At 43.9% G+C, this 21,422-nt stretch overlaps 1 protein-coding gene across 2 annotated transcripts; it reads right to left on the bottom strand.

The window, feature by feature from the left end:
* Positions 1-6,988: 6,988 nt before the first annotated feature.
* On the bottom strand, positions 6,989-12,834 carry LOC147971700 (uncharacterized). Of its 2 annotated transcripts, none has more exons than XM_087526283.1 (2): positions 12,650-12,834; positions 6,989-7,855 (listed from the first exon to the last, which is right to left on the bottom strand). In XM_087526283.1, exon 2 carries the CDS (start codon positions 7,790-7,792, stop codon positions 7,109-7,111), a length of 684 nt encoding a protein of 227 aa, XP_087382409.1. In that variant the 5' UTR covers positions 7,793-7,855; positions 12,650-12,834; the 3' UTR covers positions 6,989-7,108. The 2 variants fall into 2 exon arrangements, with proteins under 2 accessions (XP_087382409.1, XP_087382408.1); XM_087526282.1 differs by lacking the exon at positions 12,650-12,834 and adding an exon at positions 11,714-11,767.
* Between the last annotated feature and the right edge of the window lie 8,588 nt (positions 12,835-21,422).

Consider the following 21,422-nt stretch of genomic DNA (forward strand, 5'->3'; position numbering starts at 1 on the left):
AGAGCAGGTATACGTCTGAAACTAAAATATAGTTGTTTTGCCAGATTGTACCTAAACCTTCCTGCAATATTGAAGGAACAAAAATTAAGGGGCAATCAGAAGACGTAAATCATGCACGTAGATGTCTATCTGAATGAACTAAGTACAAACTTACCAACGTAAGATCTGTGCTTCAGCGGCAGATGCTAATCTTTTTCATACAAAGAAAGAAAGGGAGTCAGAGATGAGAATCATCCGAAAGAATGATGAGAAAAAGACAATTAATGAGTGCACATCATTGCGTACCCAGTAGTCCAAAGAATAGCAGGTCAATCATAAGAAAGATCTGGACTTTGGGTTATGCGTGAGGTAAATAGAGTCCCCTTGCCAGACGATAGGAAGAAGATATATATAAGGAAAGGTATGCGCTCCGGCCGGACGCAACTACAACTACATGGCGGAAAGCCAAGCGTCTTGTAACAAATTTTGAAGATTGAGTCCTTATCCAACGAAGGGACTAACACACTTTCAAAAGGCGGGGCTAGATAAATATGTAGCTAGATATTTTAACAAAATAAGTGTGTCGCCCACACTAAGAAAAACGTTCACGATATATATATGAAACGGAATATGTCTACATATATTTTCGTCTACATATATTTTCGAGTTCTGAAAGTGAATCAGAGAAATATTCCCTTTCAAAACTCGAGGGGCATCTGTTGACACGGAATTTCGCCAAAGTAAAGTATGGTGCAATAGCTATTATAAAAATATAAATTAATCCGAGTGGCAAAAATGATGAATCACCCAATGGAAAGAGCAAATGACTTTGTTTAACTTTGACCGCTTACTAGAAAATAGCAGGCGCGGAAATAAAGGAATGAGCCAAATATCAATATATAATTGTTGAGCACTTACATTGGCTTAGAATATGAAAATATCGGGTATTCACAAAGTTGGTAAAATGAATAAAATCTCCATAAAAGGTTTTATTCTTGATGAAATAATAACCATGAGACGCAAGATTATAGACGGCGCTAATATCTTCACATATTAGACCGCGTGAAATGTCAACATAAAATCATCGCGGGCGACGCTTATTTCCCAAATATTAAACCATGCAATATACATGGGCATTATTTCATCGCCGCTAATAAAATATCACGGCGACATAGGAAAAGACACGCACGTCATTCCTAATGAAATATGGGTATGAGGGATATAACGCCACATAAAAAAATACATTTTCCACGTATTTATATACGGCATGTCACACTAAGAAAATAATCCTCAATGTCACATTAATAGTTGATTAAGCCTAGCCCATTAAAATATGTTGGATGACGCCAAGGCCCATAGGTTAATTAGTAAAAGAAGGGGTTTAGCCCACATGAGCTAACCACGTACGTAACTTGCCAGCCAAACCACACAGTTGGAGAAATTAGTGATTAAACAAATAAACAAAAAAGGAGGCAGCCCCACGCTCACACGATCTCACCCACGAACTAGAGAACGTGGGCGCGTCCCTCCGTTGATTTCCTCCGTTGCTCCCTCCTATAAATACCTCCAAAGGGCCTGCTCTTGGCGCTCTCTTTTCCCTGATCGCTCCGCTGCGCTGCCGCACACTGCTGCTCTTTTTTTCCTGATCGCTCCGCTGCGCTGCCGCACACTGCTGCTCTCTTTTTCCCTGGCCGGCCGCTGCTGCTCTGCTGCTACTTTCCCTGCTCATATTCTTGATCTCTGGCCTCACGCTGCTGCTGCTGCTGCTGCAAGGCCGTCGTCCGGTCAAAAGCCTGAGAAAGGTAGACAAGGTGGGCATCATGATTCTCCTCTAATCTTCTTGCTCCTCCCTATATCTCTCATCATGTTCATCTTTCTCCTTGGTTGATCATTGTGATACAAACCAAGGAGCATGCCCATGTGTCCTCATCTTGACATCTTGCCTTGGCTGATCATCGCGATACGAGCCAAAGTGCAATTATGTTCAGGAAAGGAAAATTTGTCCTTGGTTGATCATCGCGATACGAACCAAGGAACATATCTCACGTATTTTCATCTCAACATTTTTGCCTTGCCTGATCATCATGATACAAGCCAAAGTGCGAATATGTTTAGGAGAGGAAAATTTGCCCTTGGTTGGTCATTGTGACACAAGCCAAGGAGTATTCTCCATATATCTTCACCTTGATATTTTGCCTTGGCTGATCATCGTGATACGAGCCAAAGAGCACTTATATTTAAGAGAAGAAAATTTGTCCTTGGTTGATCATTGTGATACAAACCAAGGAGCATTCTCCATATAGCCCCATCTTGACATTTCGCCTTGGTTGATCATCATGATACAGGCCAAAGTGCGAATATGTTTAACAACAACAAAAATACTCCTTGGCGGATCATTGTGATACAAATCAAGGAGCATACAACATATAATTTCTTCTTGTAATTTTTTTTGCCTTGGTTGATCATCGTGATACAAGCCAAAGTGCGATTATGTCAAAGAGGATAAATTTCACTCCTTGGTCGATCATGGCGAACCAAAACTAAGGAGGATATATTTTCCCTTCCATCGTAGATGAGAGTGACGCAAAGGTAAAGCTTGGGGAAAAACAAATATGAAACATACCCAAACCCTAGATGATCATCTACATAAAATCATAGAATAAATATGTGCCTACAAAATGCACTCTTCATTTGTTTGAGTTGCACAAAATAAAACAATGTAAATTGTGCATGTACCTCTATACCTAGTGCATAAAAATGTATAAATCGGGTGCTTGCTAAATTATATTTGAGGCCTCTTGTTGGTTACACTGCGGACATACATGCTATGCCACGTCAGTAGTAATACAAACAGGAAGGTACAAATGGCATATACATCTGTCATATAGATGATGAAATGAGCATACTCTAATGCATATAGAATATGCTAAGTGAAATCTAACGGGTAAACATGAGATAATAAAAGTGTTAGTTGTCTCATTTTGCACTAAAATATAGCATGCCCATAAAAAGAAATGAATGCGTGTAGGTTAAGTTAAAAGTATAATCCTACATATCTAAAATATGAAATCTAGAGCGTACAGACTCTATGCAACACGTATATACTGCCCACTGATGGTTAGAGTATATACATGTAACCCATAAAAAAAATAAAGGGATATTGCATCTAGCTCGCTTTAGTAGATGCTATCATCAAACATATCAAATCAAACAAGATAACATATTGGATGGTTCTGATATTGGAACCCCCCCTTTTTTCTTAAATTTCCATGCATGCGCATAGGCTAACATGGAGTAAATCATCATCTCATGCATGGTCATATATGCATCAATAAAAGATGTAGCATGCATGTATTAAGTGGATACTCTGCTAGTCGACTTATCACTCGTTAAAATGAAATGACCTGAAAGTTGATTAAGATAGCCGCATGGTCATACTAGCATATGTTGGTTAAGTCGACTACACAAATTAGGTGTCCCATACAAAAAAACACACATTGCACTTGTACTCTACGTACTACTCATAATAGTACAAGGGTAAAAATATAAATGAACAAGACACATGATAACTTGAAGAAGATCGAGGATGCTCCCCCGAGCACACCGGCGTCAACGACAGCGAGGAGGAGCGACTTTTCTTTATCATTTTGTAGTAGTCATGTGTTGCAATTCTATGTAATAGGATAGTTGGAATTCTTAATCAGGGGTTTTCTCTTCGGAGATGTAATTAACAGAATTTTTATGTAAATGTAAGAATTCTGGAAATAAAGTACCTACAATGTTTGATTCTATTTTTATTTTATGCATTTAAAATTCACTCTATATCAATGACGTGGACGCGTGTTTTCACGAACACGCCCGCCATTTTCCCGTCATCAGGGCGGTACACGCACCCTTACGCGGTCCGCGCCGGGCAGACGTCGTGTGTCGCGAAGGAAGGTGAGGTGGTCGTCGTGGACATTGGAGCCGTCCCAGTCGCCGGAGCATTCCATGATGGCTTGAGCTCGGTGCGGGCAAAGGACAACGGCGAAAGCGCGGACCCGCGAAGAATAAGAAGAAGAGAGGGCTTGGCAAAGAAGAATCTCAACAACGATGGCGAGCTGCGGCAGCACTGCGGCGAGCGTGGAGTGCAGCAGCGGTGAAGAAGAAGAAAAAGTGGAGGGAGGGCGCGCGGGCCCCTGCCCCTCCCCTCTCCCCCACTTATAGCCCCATGGCTGTGAAGCCAAGGGGGCGGGGCGTGGGATCGTGGGATTTACTGCGCCCACGACCCCACACTTACCGCGTCGTAATGGCGCGTGCTAAAGTGCGTAGGATCCCAACCACCCGCCTCGGCCACAGCGGATCTGCGCAAGTGCCGAGGCCCGGTAGTGGCGGGCCCGGCCTGCTCATACGTCCCGTCAGGCGTGGCTGGCAGGCCGGCCTCGCCGGCTAACACCGCGTGGCACGCATAGCCTAGGCGCCTAGCTGGCACATCGTGTGCTTCCCGCCGCGACAATTCGAATTCCACCAGTCGGCCTGTCAGGCCCGGGTCGGCTCCTGGCAGCCGGCACTCCAGAAGATGAACCGAGCAAGCAACCAAAATTTTACGGAGTAGGAAGCTGCCGGGGCACCTCCCCCTTGTCAGTCGTGGCGACCCGCCAGTTTCGGGGACTACTATCAAAGTTATTGGCCATGGGTAGCCTCATCTGCCCCCCAAGGCATTTCAAGACATCAGGGCCGACTGCGCCCCTCAAGCCTCAGAGATTGATCGCCGCCTTCTTGCGGCCGGCTGGTCCAAGCGGCCGGCTGCGAGAGGGGCTGGCTCCTAGCAGGCGACCCCAAACACCCTCAAAGTCTGAGCCACCATGAATGCGATGAGACGAGGCCTGGCTACAGAGAAGCCTGCCACCCTCGAATCCAGGGCGGGTCATGGCTACAGTGCGCCGTACCGGCTGGCGATCTCCCGCACGGCGCCGCACTGTAGCCCCTCCGCCCATGACATCACCCAAGATAGAAGGGACCCAGCTCCCATGACGGGCTGTCGATACGGCTCGCAAGCGGCGGATTCTACCAATCTATGGAAAGCCAGAAGGCGGCAAGCTCAGCTAGCCGGCAAAGGGAGAGGCCGGTTTCCAGCAGGCGGCCCTCCCCTTCTTAAGAGTTTGTGCACCATCAGCCGGGAGAAATAGGGAATGGCTACAGTGAACGACCGCCAGGCGGCGTGACTGTAGCCACGCCTCCCCCGACAAAGCAAGTGTCATTAGAAGCACGACTATAGTGATGAGCCGCCAGCAAGGCCCGCAATCGGCGGGCGTGTCCTGTCGGCCCAGTACAAGACAGCCGGCGGGGCCCATCAGTCGGCGGGCCCCAGCTGCCAGCGGAGAAGCCGGCCACAAGAGACACTGACGGCCTGGGCCCACACCCGGCCGGATTATCATTGTACCCCTGGAGATAGGAACAATGGAGTCTTAGGACTATCGCAGAAGGCATATTTAGAAAAGGTTCTTAAAAATTATAATTTGCATGTGAGTAAAGTCACACCTGCTCCTATAGTTAAGGGCGATAGTTTTGGAAAATTCCAATGTCCTAAGAACCAGTATGAGATCGATCAAATGAAAGCAGTACAATATGCTTCGGCAGTTGGCAGCTTACAGTATGCACAAGTGTGCACTCGCCCTGACTTAGCCTTTATTACCGGGGTACTCGGTAGATATCAAGAGAATCCAAGCATAAAACACAGGAAGATGGTAAAGAAAGCATTGCGTTATGCGCAAGGTAGAAGGACTACATGCTAATATACAGGAGAAGTGAATCCCTAGAGATAAAAGGGTATTCAGACGCAGATTTTGCGGGGGACAAAGATGATAGAAAATCCACGCCAGGATACGTATTCACCCTCGCCGGGGGAGCTATTTCGTGGAAAAGCTCCAAACAGTCGATAGTTGCATCATCCATGATGTATGCAGAATTCATAGCATGCTTCGAAGCCACGGGGCAGGGGATATGGCTAAAGAAATTTGTACCCGACTTGGAAGTGGTAGATTGTATTCACAAACCACTAAAGATGTACTGTGACAACCAGCCCGCAGTATTCTATGCTCACAACAACAAATCGAGTAATGTTGCCAAAACAATAGAGATAAAGTATTATGTTGTGAAAGATAAAATCCAAGATCAAACTATAAGTCTCGAGCATATAAGGACAAAAGATATGCATGCGGATCCGCTAACGAAAGGCTTACCACCCAATGTGTTCAAGAAACACTTAGCCGGCATGGGTTTAAGAGAAAGCCTTATGATTCCTGGATAGGCCCAAAAGAAACATAATTTGTTTCTGAACAAAACGTATGTTGTAGCCGTATGATTCTATCGGCAAGTAAGCTGTGACGATGAAACATGCTCTATGTACCAATATGTGATGAAAGAAATAAACTAGAAAGTATAAGGTTAAAAGTAAAGTTGAGATCAAGAGGGAGAATGTTAGGTTGATCTCCTCCGTGTGGGCTCAACGGCCAACCGGGCCCATAGATCTGCACCCTGATCGGGGGCGCCCAACCCTCATATGGTTGGTGGGCCTCTGTGACTCACACATATATAAACAAAGGTGAGGGCCAGGGCACGACTGACGACGTTCATTGCTGCCACAATCCCCACCAACACTACCAACCGATCTAGGTTAGCGCGGTACTCATGGGAAACACACCACCGCCGCCATCTCACTGCCATCACCACCGCCACAACATCATCATGACTGCTGGTTTGAGCTCGCAAGGCAAGGCAGAAGGTAGGTTTACCGGATGATCTAGCCTACTCCGATCCAGAGGATCTATCATTATATACTCAAAGGAACTCTATCTGATCATTCCAACAGCTGAGTGGAGTAACCTTCCTTCCAGCTGACCAAGCTTCCAGTTCCAAAGTGAGCTGCTACTTGCTTAGCCTAGTCGAGTACCTGTTATGCAAGTCTGAAGCCTACACTGAGTATGACAAAACTTTCCGTTGAACTTCTGCGCGGAGGATTGAGCTAGAATTTTCCGAAGAAAATAAGTTTTATTTCAAAGCAGAATATAGCAGCTATTACAAAAGTAAATTTAGTCCAGTGACAGAACGGAGAATATATAACACCCTTATTAGAAGACATAGGTCGAGCCTATTGACGGAGGATGCACAGGCTCTTGGGCACATGCGCAGCCTTATCTTTCAGGATGAAGAACTTGCAGCGAAGATACCCTAGGCCCGCCACCTCTCCATCAACGTCGAACTCGACCTTACCCACGACCTGAATCTCGCTCCAAAGCAAGTTGCGCACCTCCTCTCGCAACATGGAGGCGTCTGCCTTGGCCTCCACCTCCAAGGTGCCTACATGGCCAATGCTCCGGTCGCCATAGACGCAAAAATACGGCAATTGAGCCCATGCCAGGATCATGTCATGGTAGGAGACGCGCAGCAACGAGTTGCCTCCTCCGCTGCAGCACCGGTAGGTTGGTGGTGTCCGATCGAAGTCCATGGCAAGGCGGAAAGCCGACGAAGTCGGTGGAGAGGCGCCAAGATCAAGCCCCCTTTGTCCTATAAGTCGGACGAAGATGTCGCCGGGTCCTCGGGCCACGTTGGCTGTGCCAGACGCGACTGGAGTGTACAACACAGTAAAGCAGAAAACACACATTGCAAATATATAGCCGAAGGCACATGAGCAAATTAATAGGTGCTCCTTGGGTTCAAAGTAGTCAATGTAACCATCCGCGCAGCTACGTTTGGACTTGGCACGTCGGCCGTTCAGATGGTGGTCGTCAAGATTAGCTCCGTCTTTGCAAGCGGGAGCGGGCATCAGACACATGACCCAAGATATTGCTCAGTATCTTGATAAGAGTATCAATTGATGTTAACCGATCTTCAATAGCTGCACAAGAACACGAAAAAGAACATAAACACAACATATGGCTGGATGCTTTATAGTGTTGTTTGGATGTCTGTATTGGGGGCCTCTGTATTGAATTGGTTTCAATACCAATTCGGTGAGGAAACTGTAATGGACATGAATACAAATTCGCTTGTTTGGATGTTCATGAAACTGACTCATGGAATCTCATAGAGATTTCAATATCAAATCTTGTTTGTATGTCAACCTATGGAATTGCATAATGCTTTGTGCTTTATGCATCAAATAAAAATTTGTACAATGTGGGACTATAGTTGAATGATTATATAGCAATATAAAAAATTAACAAATATCATTATCATCAATTATTATGGAAAAAATATAAGTTACATTTTTTATGTTTCCTTTACATTTAATCATTGCTAAACTGAACAATACTCAGTCTTCTAGAACAAATGAACAAAAACTGAAGAAAAATCCTTTTTGCTGCAAACAAACCATGCATCTCAAACCGGGCACTGTTTGCTTCTTTTTCAGTTATACACTAGAAGAAGAGAAGGAGAGAGCCGGGACGGGGAAGAACGAGAGGGAAGAAAAGATAGGAGGAGGGGGGGTCCTGCAGCTGAGGAGGAGGGCCTCCGACGACTGAGGATGAGGGGGTCCGGCGGACATGAGATGAGGGGGTCCGGTGGACATGGTATGAGGGGGTCTGGCGGCCGGATCAGGGGTAAAGGAGGAGGAGCGGCGGCCGACGGTCAGGCCAGGCCGTGGCGCCATGGGAGAAGAAGATAGGCTGGCAGAGGAGATGCGGCGGCCATGGGAGGAGGGGAAGTGGCTGCGGCGGCGGGGAAAAGGGTGCCGGAGTGGGAGGAGGAGCAGAAGGATCGGCGAGGGGAGGCACCTGGCTACCTGGGCGCCGCCGTCGTGTGGCTTCCTGTTCCTGGGCGCAGCCGCTTCTGTTTCTAGGTCGGGCGCTGGTGAGCGAGGCTGCGAGGTGCTCCTTGGGTCAAAGTAGTCAATGTAACCATCTGCGCAACCACGTTTGGACTTGGCACGTCGGCCGTTCGGATGGTGGTCGTCAAGATTAGCTCAAGCGGGAGCGGGCATGAGACGCATCACCCAAGATATTGCTCAGTATCTTGATAAGAGTATCAATTGATGTTAACCGATCTTCGATAGCTTCACAAGAACATGAAAAAGAACGTAAACACAACATATGGCTGGATGCTTTTTAGTGCTGTTTGGTTCACCAACTGCACATAAATGATTTTCCATTAAAAAAGAAATACCGTACACAAATGGTTTGAAATTACATTGGCACTTCAAAGGTGTCACGTCTCATTGCCACTGGCTATTGCTGTGACATGAGAAGATAAGGATTGCTTGAAGGGGATGAACAGAGACAGAGGAGAAGTTTTCAGTTCCTTGATTTCTTCTTGCCTTTCGGTGTGCCTTTATCCTTCTTGCTCCAAGGCTTGAGTAGCTGGGTCGTCCAACTCGTACAGCAGCCACAAGTTTGGTCCAGGGAGGGGCATAGGGTGTTGCAAAAGCCAAACAATTTGAGTGCCCAGATTTTAAAAGCAAGGTATTTCCCTAATTCAGATATCTCATCGACCCAACTTGGTTCACAACCTTTGCAAGTTTGGAGATCAACTCTAGAAGGACGTGAGGTGCTCAAGCAAGGTCTGATAAGGAGAATTGGAGATGGACAGTCCACACATATTTGGAACTATTGCTGGCTCCCGAGGGAGTCGATGACGCGACCGATCGAACCTTTGTTAGAAGCAAGACCAGAGTTGGTTAGTGAACTCATTGATGACACGACCCATTCATGGAATGATCAGGTGCTAGCTAAGCACATGCTGCCGATGACGTGGACATAGTACGTCGCAATCAACTTAGAAGATGAATGGACATGGCTTTTTGAGAAGAAGGGCCGCTTCACTGTTCGATCAGCCTACAGAATGCTTGTGCATACCAAAACTTGTCGTGAGGCCTGGCTGGATGGGCGAGCATGTGGGTCTGAGATGAAAAAAAAGAAAAAAAGATCATGGACAAAAATGTGGAAGCATACAATACCCGCTAATTTAAAGTATTTTCTTGGAGGCTTGCGCGCCAAAGCTTACCCACTGCAGATGTTGCTCACCACAGAAACATGGCATCAACTAGTGTTTGCAGCATTTGTGGCTGGAGCAAGGATTCGTGGAGACATTCATTACTAGAGTGCAGAATGGCTCGATGTGTCTGGGTACTACTAGTGGATGAAGAAGTCTGATAAATTGAGGAGCTGCTGTGAGCCAAATGCTGGAAGCTGGTTGTTTGAGATGGATGATTTCCTATCCAATACAGATTACGTGAAGATGATTACTACCCTGTGGGCGATCTGGAAGGCAAAGCGAGATATCATACATGAAGATGTTTATCAGAGCCCTTTTAATACATGCAAGTTTATAACGCATTTTTTGCATGAGCTGGGTTGGGTCGATTCAGCAGAAGCGAGAAGACACCAGGAAAGGCAGCCGAGGATCGCTGGGCGTTGGATCCCTCCTCCACAGGGTGTTGTGAAAGGTAATGTTGATGCTGCATTGTCACATGAGAACAACAGGTGCACGGCTGCAGCTATTTTTCGTGCTGATGATGGTACCTACCTACCTGGAGGCTTTGGTGTTGGTTATGGAGAGTGCTTATGGTCCAGTTTGTGCTTGATGCAGGACCTAAATCTGTTATAGCCTCTGATTCTCTAGGGGTTGTCAGAAGTATTCCCTCCGTTCCAAATTGCTCGTCGCAGAAATGAATGTATCTAGATATCTATGAAGGAAGCAAAGGAGAGGAGGCTATGATGATCTTAACCGAAGTCACACGCAAGTTGAAGGTCCTACGAGATGTTTCCTTCAAACATGAAACGAGGGTGTACAACGTAGATGCTCATACTATTGCTAGAATGTCTCTAGTTTTATGTCCAGGCCGCCATGTTTGGCTCCTGAAGCCCCCAGGCTTTGTATCTGCTACTGTATCTCTCCAGAACAGAGCTCGGGTGCTTTCCCTAAACAAAAATATATGCAAAAGGCTATAAAGGAGACATGTGGTAGCGGTAATGGAAGTGGTAAATTGGATTACCTTTTACTCTAATCCAGAGACACGATTCAGTTAAAAAGAAAAAAAAAGTTGCTAGGCCTTGGTTTTGAGAAGGGCGACGCTACGCATCTGCTGGCCGATGTTTAGATTTTATCCGTCGCCTTGATTGCCGTTGGATGGTCGAACTGATAGCCGTCGGATCTAGTGTTCGCACCTCGCATGCTCACTTATTATTTCCCGCAACAAACGCTCTGTTGCGGAAACAATACTATTGCCCCCGCCTCGATAGAGTTGCGCCTCGCGCGACACCACCGGCTATCCACCGCAAAATCAGCCCGCCGCCGGCGTGCAGGAACTAAATTAAAGTTTCTGCAACACAATGGTGCATCATGGTTGGATCTGATGCAAATCGAGCTCACCGAGGGGGGCTGCTTCGAGAACAGCCGCAGCCTCTACTCCAGCATGACAGCGACGAGCTCCCACGATGGGCACTTCTTTAACGATTTCTGCAACTGAAGCTATGTTTCTGAAACATGCATCGTGTTGCAATGCTTGGCCTCGTACGCTCTAACATCGTGTGCCCCTCCAACGCTTTCTGCAACTGGGGCTATGTTTCTGAAGCAAGACCCATGTTGCAGGAAAAAAAACTTCGCTGTCGAATTATTATTTTTCTGAAACAAGACCTACGTTGCAGAAATTTTCTAAAACAAAACCCTATTGCTGACAAAAAACTTCACCACTGAATCTTCTTTTATTTCTGAAACAAAATATTTGTTGCAGAAACCGCCGATCTCTGAATGGTACCTGCTTGAGTTGATGCCGGCGACTGCCGATCTCGAGCAAGTCGTCGTCGCCACCGTGGTGGATAAGGCCTGGTGGCCCAATGCCTTGTGCCACCGCGCCCATCCGCCGGCTCCCAAATCCAGCCGCTCGCCCTCTAATCCAGAGGGGCCCCAAACCCCCCCTACTGTTACCTAGTTGTAGGAATGACTGTCTTAAAACAACATGTGAGTTGCAGGAAAACAGATGTGACTTACAGACGAGCCCCCCTACTATTACCCAGCTGCAGGAATGACTGTCTTGAAACAACAGGTGAGTTGCAGAAAAACAGACGCGGCTTCGACGGACACGAGAACGCTGTCGACCGTCTGATGAACACATGATCAAACGACCACGAAGCCGGCGGACGAGTGCGCGCGATCGGTCGGCAGAAGGTAAGCTTTTTCCTTTTGAGAAGGCAATTTCTCAAGAGTCTCGGCTGCATCCCCTATACAGCGAGGAGGTGAACATAACACATACTCCCCCTCCGAGTAACTCCAGCTGCCAGTGGCGCCAGCTTCCGGCCGGGTAGGAGGTGGGCGGATCTTAGGCCAATCCGCCCGTGGGGAAAAGAGAGGCCAATCCGTACGTAGGAGTAGAATGGACCAAGAGAAATCGATGCAAACTTCAAGCTTAGATTAATTACGGCATGTACAATGGTGCTATCTTAGGAGTGCCATGTAGGATTAATGATGAGGTGGAGGAGAGAGAACTCGTAAGAAAGGACTTGTCTTCTCTTATTTAAGATAAGACAAGAGATGATCTTTTAGCACAATTTGTCTCATCATGTTTTAAGAAATTGCTAATTATTGAAGATAAGGCTAAGATATAACCCATTGTAGACATACTTTTTTGTCATCTCTAAATTGCATGCAAGACTTAAGATAAGACTGTCTTATCAACCATTGTATATGCCCTTACCGACACAGAAGAAAGAAAATGAGAGATTCGCTTCCGAACCGCGGCGGCGGCGGCGGCGGACTGAGGATCCAGCGAGGCGGAGGCTGCAGTACAGAGGGGACTTGGGCGGCGGAGCTCTTTTACGTCCTGAGTGCGTTGCGTATCGATCCCCAACTGACCGACCGGTTCTATCTCTTCATCAAGTTAAGACCCTCTCTGGAAGGTGCCACGTGCCTTTCCCAATCTCAAAGCAGTTTTTTTTGTTTCCAAGACTCATCTATTGTCAGCCACCTTTCCGTACTGGCCTGCATCTTTCAGTTCAGGTGCCATTTTCTTCAGATAACACTTCCGTGATCCAACAAACGAATGAATGAGCAGCTGAAACAACATTCAGCAGGCACAAAACAGAATGAAGAGGGTCTGCTTAAAGATGGAACCTTATCGTACGGCTGCTTCTGGATTTCACGGAATCAAATTACAACACAAAAAATACTAGTATGGTCCTTTTGCCATAATTAAGAAATTGGGCAATGTAAAGCCTTACAAATTATGTGCAATTCCCTGGCCACACAAAGATCCACCCAGTTTTCCATGTGAGACGGGCAAGCATGCCATTCCTAGCCCTGGTATGCCTATTGTAAACACTGATGCTACTCTCAAGATTTCACCACCCATGATCTTACAGGTCCGACAACTACCTTGGCAAAACTTGCACCAACCTTTCACATGAAGAAGCGACTTGGGAACACGCATACTTCAACAAGTACACATTCCCAGCGTTTTTCCGCGAGACAAGCGACCAGTGGCGTGCTTCACCTTCGACATCATCGCCATAAGGACATGTCGAAGCTTTGGAGGGGACATTGTCAGGCACCTTCAGTACTGGCCTGCATCTTCAGTTCAGGTGTCATTTTCTTCAGATAACGATTCAGTGGTCCAATGGCCGTGATTCAACCTAGATAGGAGTAACTCCATCGACGGTCGATCATACTTACCGCTAGTTAATTATTATTTACCAGACAGCGAGTGTCTTCCTAGATGCGAGTTTTTTTTAGAAATGGAGGATGACCCCGGCCTCTGCATCTGAGAGATGCATACGGCCACTTTATTGATTATTTTTGAGGACCTTACAAAGTATTACAAACAATAAACCTGAATCCACCATCTTGGCAATATATGCCGCTACTCCTATCCATATGATGAAGGGATACTAGCTGGGCCACTATCCAAACCACTCACCTAAACCTAACATCAAAAATCGGAAACACCAACCGAGCCACATACCGGGTCTGGGGCACAATCCGGTCAGATTCCTAGATGCGAGTGTGTTATCAAATGACTGGTATGGCAAGTTGATGGCCAAATCTTTCTCTTCTCTTGTGAGAATTTATAGGGTTTACCTTCTTTTTCTAGCACCTCTCTGAGGATTAATGTAGATGATTCATTGGGGGCCTTCAAGTGTTACTAGCAAGACATGCACAATTCATGCTTTATATTTTGAGATAAAGAAGAACTCCCTAACTTGGAGAGTAAAACAACAGGGATGTGGCTCGCTGGCGCTCGTGCGCTCGTATGCGGGAGCGAGCGCTCTCCCATATAAGAAAGGACCACCCTGCGCGCCAGCTAGGCAATCAAAAAAGGAAACCGAATGCGCGCGCATAACTATCCCAACTGCATTTATTAAGGGATCAAAAACTTTAAAAACTTATAACTTTTGATTAGAATGTCAAAATTCAAATCCGTTTGCACCGTTGGGTTTCTCGCGACGAGTTCTTCAAAACTAGATCCCATATGAGTAGGTTTCGACAAACTTTTTTTCTGAGCAACTTTGTGTGCTACAGAGGCAACTTTAGTGCAATAAAAAAGCAACTCCTTTTCCACCCTAGTATGACTACCTATCAACGAAGGATCCTTGTAAGTTGGTTACCATGACTACCACTTGTCTAGCTTCACCCCTGAATCGCCTACCATAAGGACAACTTCAACATGGATCACCAATACGTCCCAAATATCAGAATCGGCCTCTCTTGATATTTTTAACCATCCAATGAGTACAACTACCATCAGGCATGTAAAAAAGGTTTGCTGCTCCATATAAGTTTCTTGCAGTACAAAATAGTATGCAACCCCTATGCAAAAGTAAAAAGCATTGAACAACTTTGCTATGATTTCAGACAACTCTAGTAAAATTTGAAGCAACTAGTGTCATGCATGAAAAGAGGGGTTGTTGCCCCATAAGCTCCTTGCAGTAATATCAGACAACCTTGTGCAAAAAAAAGAACCAAAAAACAACAAGTAGAGACAACATATATAGGTGGCACTAATGCATATATATTGTCTAACACGGGCAACTGCAGTGTGATTCATGGGCAACCATTAAAAAAACAAAAATGTGTTCCTTGCATTTTTGTGCAACTGTTGATGTGAACAGATCAGCTCCATATATATTCCGATGCAACTTAATCTACTAACATTGTATCTTTTAGAACAGGAGTAACTCCCTCTATCGTGTGATGCAACTAATACAATATTTTTTAGAATTACTTCCTATCCACCTCTCTTCGTCTGTTCCGGTTGCCTTCCTTCTTCATCTTCATTGTTTCATCAAAAAAATCTGAAAAAACTACAGGTACCTCATGTTGATCCACCATTTTGCCTTGTGAAGCATCAGGTTGAGCGGCCCTTTTGCTTGTAACTCAATTGTTCTAGAAAAAAAGCAACTGCCCTAGCAAAACCAAGCAATTGTCCTAGCAAAACCAAGCAACTTCCCTAGCATCTACTTTAGGCAGAGGTAAAAATGTATGAGCAACTTGAATAGCCTTAATTTATGCATAAATATTCGATCTACTCTCCCCTCTCATCCACCTTCTCGTATGTTGTAGCAGAAGATCAAAGCAACTCAATTACAAAGAAACGCAAAAGGTGGGAAACTGTTGTAGCAGAAACAAGCAGATGTCCCTGACACTTCATAGTTTTTCTTGGGTAACTAGGCGGTTGCAGAGGAGAAACACACACACACACACACACTCACACTCACACACACACACACACACACACACTCACACACACATAGTCATGTGCCCCATATCTCCGGCTAGGAAACCAGACCAGTTCCATCCGGCTCCCCCTCAACGGTCGCACCAAGGTATCCCACCCGAGGAGAGGAAAATCTTGACACAAACTTAATTGTAGGTATCTAAAAACTTCAGATATTTACCAAATGATGGTCTTGGTAATGTTTCTTTTTATGAGGATTGGGCAACTGGATACATGGTTTTAGGCAAATTGTATGGTTGATTGTGGGCAACTGGATACTTGATTTTAGGCAACTGTATAGTTGACTGTGGGCAACTATGATGCCTGAAAAAGGGATAAAGAACATACACATGTTCATTTTTGAAGGGTTCATAGATAAATTTAATCTTCTAAAAATACTTCATGGTTTTAGTTACGTCCCCATGACCAACTCCACCATCCTTCCCCTCTATGATTATTCGCCAAGTATTTACGATCATGCTAAAGGATCCCATCCCGAGGAGATAAATTCTTGACGCATCTGTATGACACAAACTTGAAAGATATCTAAAACCTTTACATATAAGCCAAATTATGGTCTTGGTAATGTTTCTGTTTACGAGGATTGGGCAACTGAATACATGCTTTTAGACAACTATATGGCTGATTGTGGGAAACTGGATACATGGCTTTAGGCAACAGTATGATTCATTATGGGCAATTGGATACATGGTTTTAGGCAACAGTATGCTGATTGTAAGCAACTATGACACCTAAAAAGTGGATAAAGAACATACACATATTCATTTTTGGAGGGGGCTCATAAATAAAGTTAATCCCCTAAAAACACTTCGTGGTTTTAGTTATGTCCCCATGACCAGCTCCACACCACTCCCCCTCTATGATTATTCGTCAAGTATTTACGACCATACCAAGGGATCCCATCCCGAGGAGATGAAATTTTTGATGCATATCTATGACACAATCTTAATTGAAAGGTATTTAAAACCTTTAAATATTAGCCAAATTATGGTCTTTGTAATATTTCTGTTCATGAGGATCGGGCAACTGGATACATGGTTTTAGGCAACTGTATGGGTGATTGTGTGCAACTGTAACATCTGAAAAAAGGATAAAGAACATGCACATCTGTCTTTTTAGGAGTTCACAGATGAACCTAATCCCATAAAAAACATGTGTTGTCTAAGCTAATCACCTCACACATGTGTTGCATGTACGCACACAAAAGCAGAAGCAGCTCAAACACATGTATGCACACACCAGCGGATGTATCTAACACTAAAACATGTCTAGATATATCCGTATCTAGACAAATCTGAGTCAACTAATTTGGAACGGAGGGAGTATTCTTGAGCCAGACACAAATTAGGCATATAAGATGGTGAGATGTCATATTTCTGTACCAGTAGCCTAGCGCTTAAAGCACATCCATTGGGTTTCAGCCTTTCAGGTGCATCAGACTTACAGAAGAGGGTAGGTACGCAGTTTTCAGTTGCATCAGGCTTACAAAACCAACGGTATAAACAGCTAATATGTGGACTTGGAGAGCGAGGTACATGGTCTCCCATATATATGCACTGTTGCACCTCTTTGCTTGGCTCAAGGTATGTCTACTTAGTAAGAAATCTTTTAAAAAAATACAGATACTTCCATATATCAGATGATAATAAAGGATGTTGTTAAGTTACAAAAACTAAGAAAAAGGGGACATAGAATTTTCCATTCGAGTAATTGGAGCTAATATTAACATATATCAAATTCCGTCGGAATAAGTAAGAAAAGCAGAGGGGCGGTCTCATGTTAATTATGCTGAGCAGCATGGAATATGCTTGCACACAATTTTGTTCACCTGAGCAGATAAAGCAATCAGAAGTTGCCTTTCGTGCAAACTGTTGAAAACTTGGCATTGCTTGTGGAGATGAACAAGCAGTGAATATTATGCTATGAATTATAGCCAAAAAAAGGTCAACTGTATACTGAATGGGCACGACCAATGTATAAAACTTGCAGAATAGCTTCATTCCACTCGAACTAGTTATGCGGCGAGACATTTAAATAACCAAAAGAGATCCTAGCTTCCTGCCTTCCTCAAGATAATATTGACAACATACTTCTTATCCAAACTTCAGATGTATACTAGTAAGTGCCAAATGCCAGGCACATGCATATAGGAAACTGGAACTTAGAATACTCCAAAATTAAACCTTTGAAGAAATCCAGTAACACCCGTACAAAGTTTCCAAATGCATCTGTAAAGGAGGCCATTATGATGACATACACAAACAAATCTCAGCTTGCCAACCCAACTTTGCCTGGTGTCCCATCATCAAGAAATTCAATAATGACCGGAGTAAAGAACTAGCAAATTAGCTGCAGAACAGATTTAGATGTTTGGGATGCACATCACACAGTATAAGAATTATTGGTTTTATACTGCAGGTGGGGAGGGGGTTGAAACAGAGTGAAATTGGTGAGCAGCTAGCAGGAATATGAATGGCACATGAGAGCTGGCCATGGAAACATCCCAGCAGGACTACATATTGTACAATGCCAAAAGGGAAATTCATAAGTAAATTCACATTTAGAAAAGTCGAAACAGACTGAAATGAGCGGCTGGAAAGAGCAATTCTGAACTATGTTTTTGTCTTTTGAGGGAACAGGAAGGGAGACCTCCTATCTTTTTTGCTCTCTAATAACTGAAATATATAACATGTAAACATTGTAGACTAGAATCTAAGAGCAGAACCATGCCAATGGATGACACCGAGATACCAAAGAGAAAACTATGAAACAAAGAAAAAAGAAACACTCCAAAACTTGCATAGATAATTAAAGGACCTTATTTAAAAATCTGCATCTTACTATTACTAATTGCTTCCATGTTAATCCTCGTGAGACCGCTAAAAAAAAAGAGGACAAATCAAAGAAATTTCCACAAAAATCAGAACATCCAGCCATCTATTCGGTAGACTTTAATCATCATTGACAATAATAGCCATCAGGTCTGTTATGTTTTCTCAAAAATTAACCACTTCTGTAATTATAAAAATAGTCTAAAGTAAATTCTTAAAACCCGATCTAAATTGCCCATCACAGCCATCATGTAAAATAAACGTAAAGTTTAAAGCAACCACTAAATTTGCACCTAAGTTACCTACCTCCGCAAAAATAACCTGAAGTAACACCGAAATCTAGATCACGTACACATGTCATTATAAAAAATATCCCAAAATACTTCAATGCTTCTAAATTACTCACTTTTGTCATTAATGAGATTTTTTTTCAAAAACTAAATAAAGGTATGCATGAATGACATGTGTCACTCTGCAGACGATATACGTATATGCATGATGAGGTGAGCATCACGATTTCCAGGACAAATTCATATCTGAAGCTAAAATTCTCAACTGAATACACTAGATAAGAAAGCATACACATGAGTATTGTGTTATAAACATATAAAATGAGCAAATGAGAGAAAGATAAAAGATTAGTCATGATATGTATATCTTTACATAATTTCAAATACTTATATTTTAAAATTACTGGGTCGTGCGGCAGCACGGATGCATGTACTAGTTAATCTAATTACCGAACAACCATCTTTCGAAGTGTTCTCCCAAACCTGGCTTATTGGCCCAATGGAGGACCAAAGACCAGCTTAACCGCTTTCAGGCACTAGCTAGTCAATGAATGAAACAAATCATAAGCCAGTTTTCACCCACACCATTGCATCCCATGAACCAGCAAACATGAGTCTTAGGACAAACTGGTTGCACGGTCCAATAAAAATGACTAAGAGAGGAACCCATCAAAACAATGTTTCAAATATATAGGTAGAAGAATTGTTTCCATACACACCGACGAAAGGAATAGCTTCAGTCATTCATGGTAGCATACTATAAGCTCAAGGCTGGTGACATACATGGCACATGTACAAGGATTAAACAATTTTTACTGGCTGGTGACACCAATCTATAAGCACTTAGCATGACAGGATTTAGCAACCGGTCCATTTTGGGCCAAGTGAAATCCAGAATTTAGAATTTTCAGAAATCGGAAGCATGCGCTAAAATAGGAAACTGAAAAAAAACTCCTCCCTAGAACAGCGTGCTGGACCCTTGACGAGGTGGGCGGGCAGCAGCGTGCTGCTATGACCCTCCAGGTAGGAAAGAAAACATAGTAGTAATAACTAGATAGATAGAAAAGACCGGCTATCACAGAGGACATGAAGAACAAGAACTAGCGATTTAAAATCTTCCTACCAAACAACCAAATCTGGCAACAAGTCCTAGATCATTGTCACCTAACAACAATCCTCCAAAAATGACCGTACACCAATATCAAATACCACAGTTCTTTGGTGCACAACAACATTTTCCAGCTAAAAAAACACACCACACTACTAGTTTTGAATTAGAAGGCATTCACGACAACCTCACTGCTAAATAACTCCTGCATTGGCATTCACTTTGATTTATCATCAGCTTTCATGACTTTCATTCTGATCTTACAGGGCCAGGTTGAGCGCATACAATAGGTGAAAACACAACGATCCGAAGCCCAAAATGGTACTGAAGACATTCGCGGCCTGAAATTGCACAATGATACAACACCAGATGAATGAATGAGATAACGGTGCTGAAGACATTCGTGACCTGAAATTTCATATATGTGAGTCTTTCTAATCTTACCTCAAACATAGTGTGTTGGTAGGTAAGTAGCATACATAGCCCAAAAGAGGGATATCACAAAATTGGATCCCCTTGAATAGACTAGCAGCGGTCTCATGTTCCGAATATGGACAGGTCCTGGTGGATCGACAGGTGGATGGAAAAGACCATACTGTAATTGAAAGACAAATTCAAAGTAATTCAGACTAAATAAAGACTTGTATAGACTTTCAAATGGACTGCAACACATGATTTAAAATATATTGATTTTTCAGGCATTAAGCAAACTTACCACACTGACATAGGGTAGTATCTGAGAAATAATCTGGAGAACCGTAGCAACAAGAGCGATGTCATGTGCTGCAATCGAGTCCCTCTGAATTGGTCCAAAGAGTGCAAAGGACACACTCACGCCAATGATACTGGCAAACCCAATCAAGGACCCGAAGCATACCTGGAGTCACACATGAGCATATTTTATATGGAAAAACAAGTATGCAAAGAAATCTGAATAAACATACATGATTCGAGATAGACAGAAAGGTATGCTATTATATTACCATCGCGTTCAAGTTTCTAGGCACAGCCACTTTGATGGTAATGAAAATTGTAAGTGGAGCAAGCCCGACAGCATTTGATATGACTGCCTCGACTCCAACTGTTTTTCCATCTTCCCCATGCAATTGCACAACAGCAAACAGTAGCCAAGCTCCTGTCCCCATCGCAGATCCGATGAAGTCGATCGTAGTGCAAAATGCAGCGGTCATCGCCATACTGCTTCTAGTGCTCCAGTAGACAATGATAGGATTGCAGTACACGAGGATCGTGAGCATGCACCCTAAAATTAAATCACAAATTAGCCATATAATGATAAAGTTACAAAAATAAAACCAGCCATATAATGATAAAGTTACAAAAATAAAACCTTTATATCAAATGAAGGATTTGTAAGGACTAAAATCAATGCATTCAACCCACAAAATAAGGAGTTTGGCTCCTCTGCAGTTGCGTTGCTACTGTAACCATGCTGTAGCTAGCAAGATCTGCCGTCCACCCAATTCCAAAAGCTCTACATTCCTTGTCCT

The sequence above is a fragment of the Triticum urartu genome, chromosome 5A, assembly GCF_056163025.1.
Source record: "Triticum urartu cultivar PI428250 chromosome 5A, HENAU_Tu73, whole genome shotgun sequence".
NCBI lineage: Eukaryota > Viridiplantae > Streptophyta > Magnoliopsida > Poales > Poaceae > Triticum > Triticum urartu.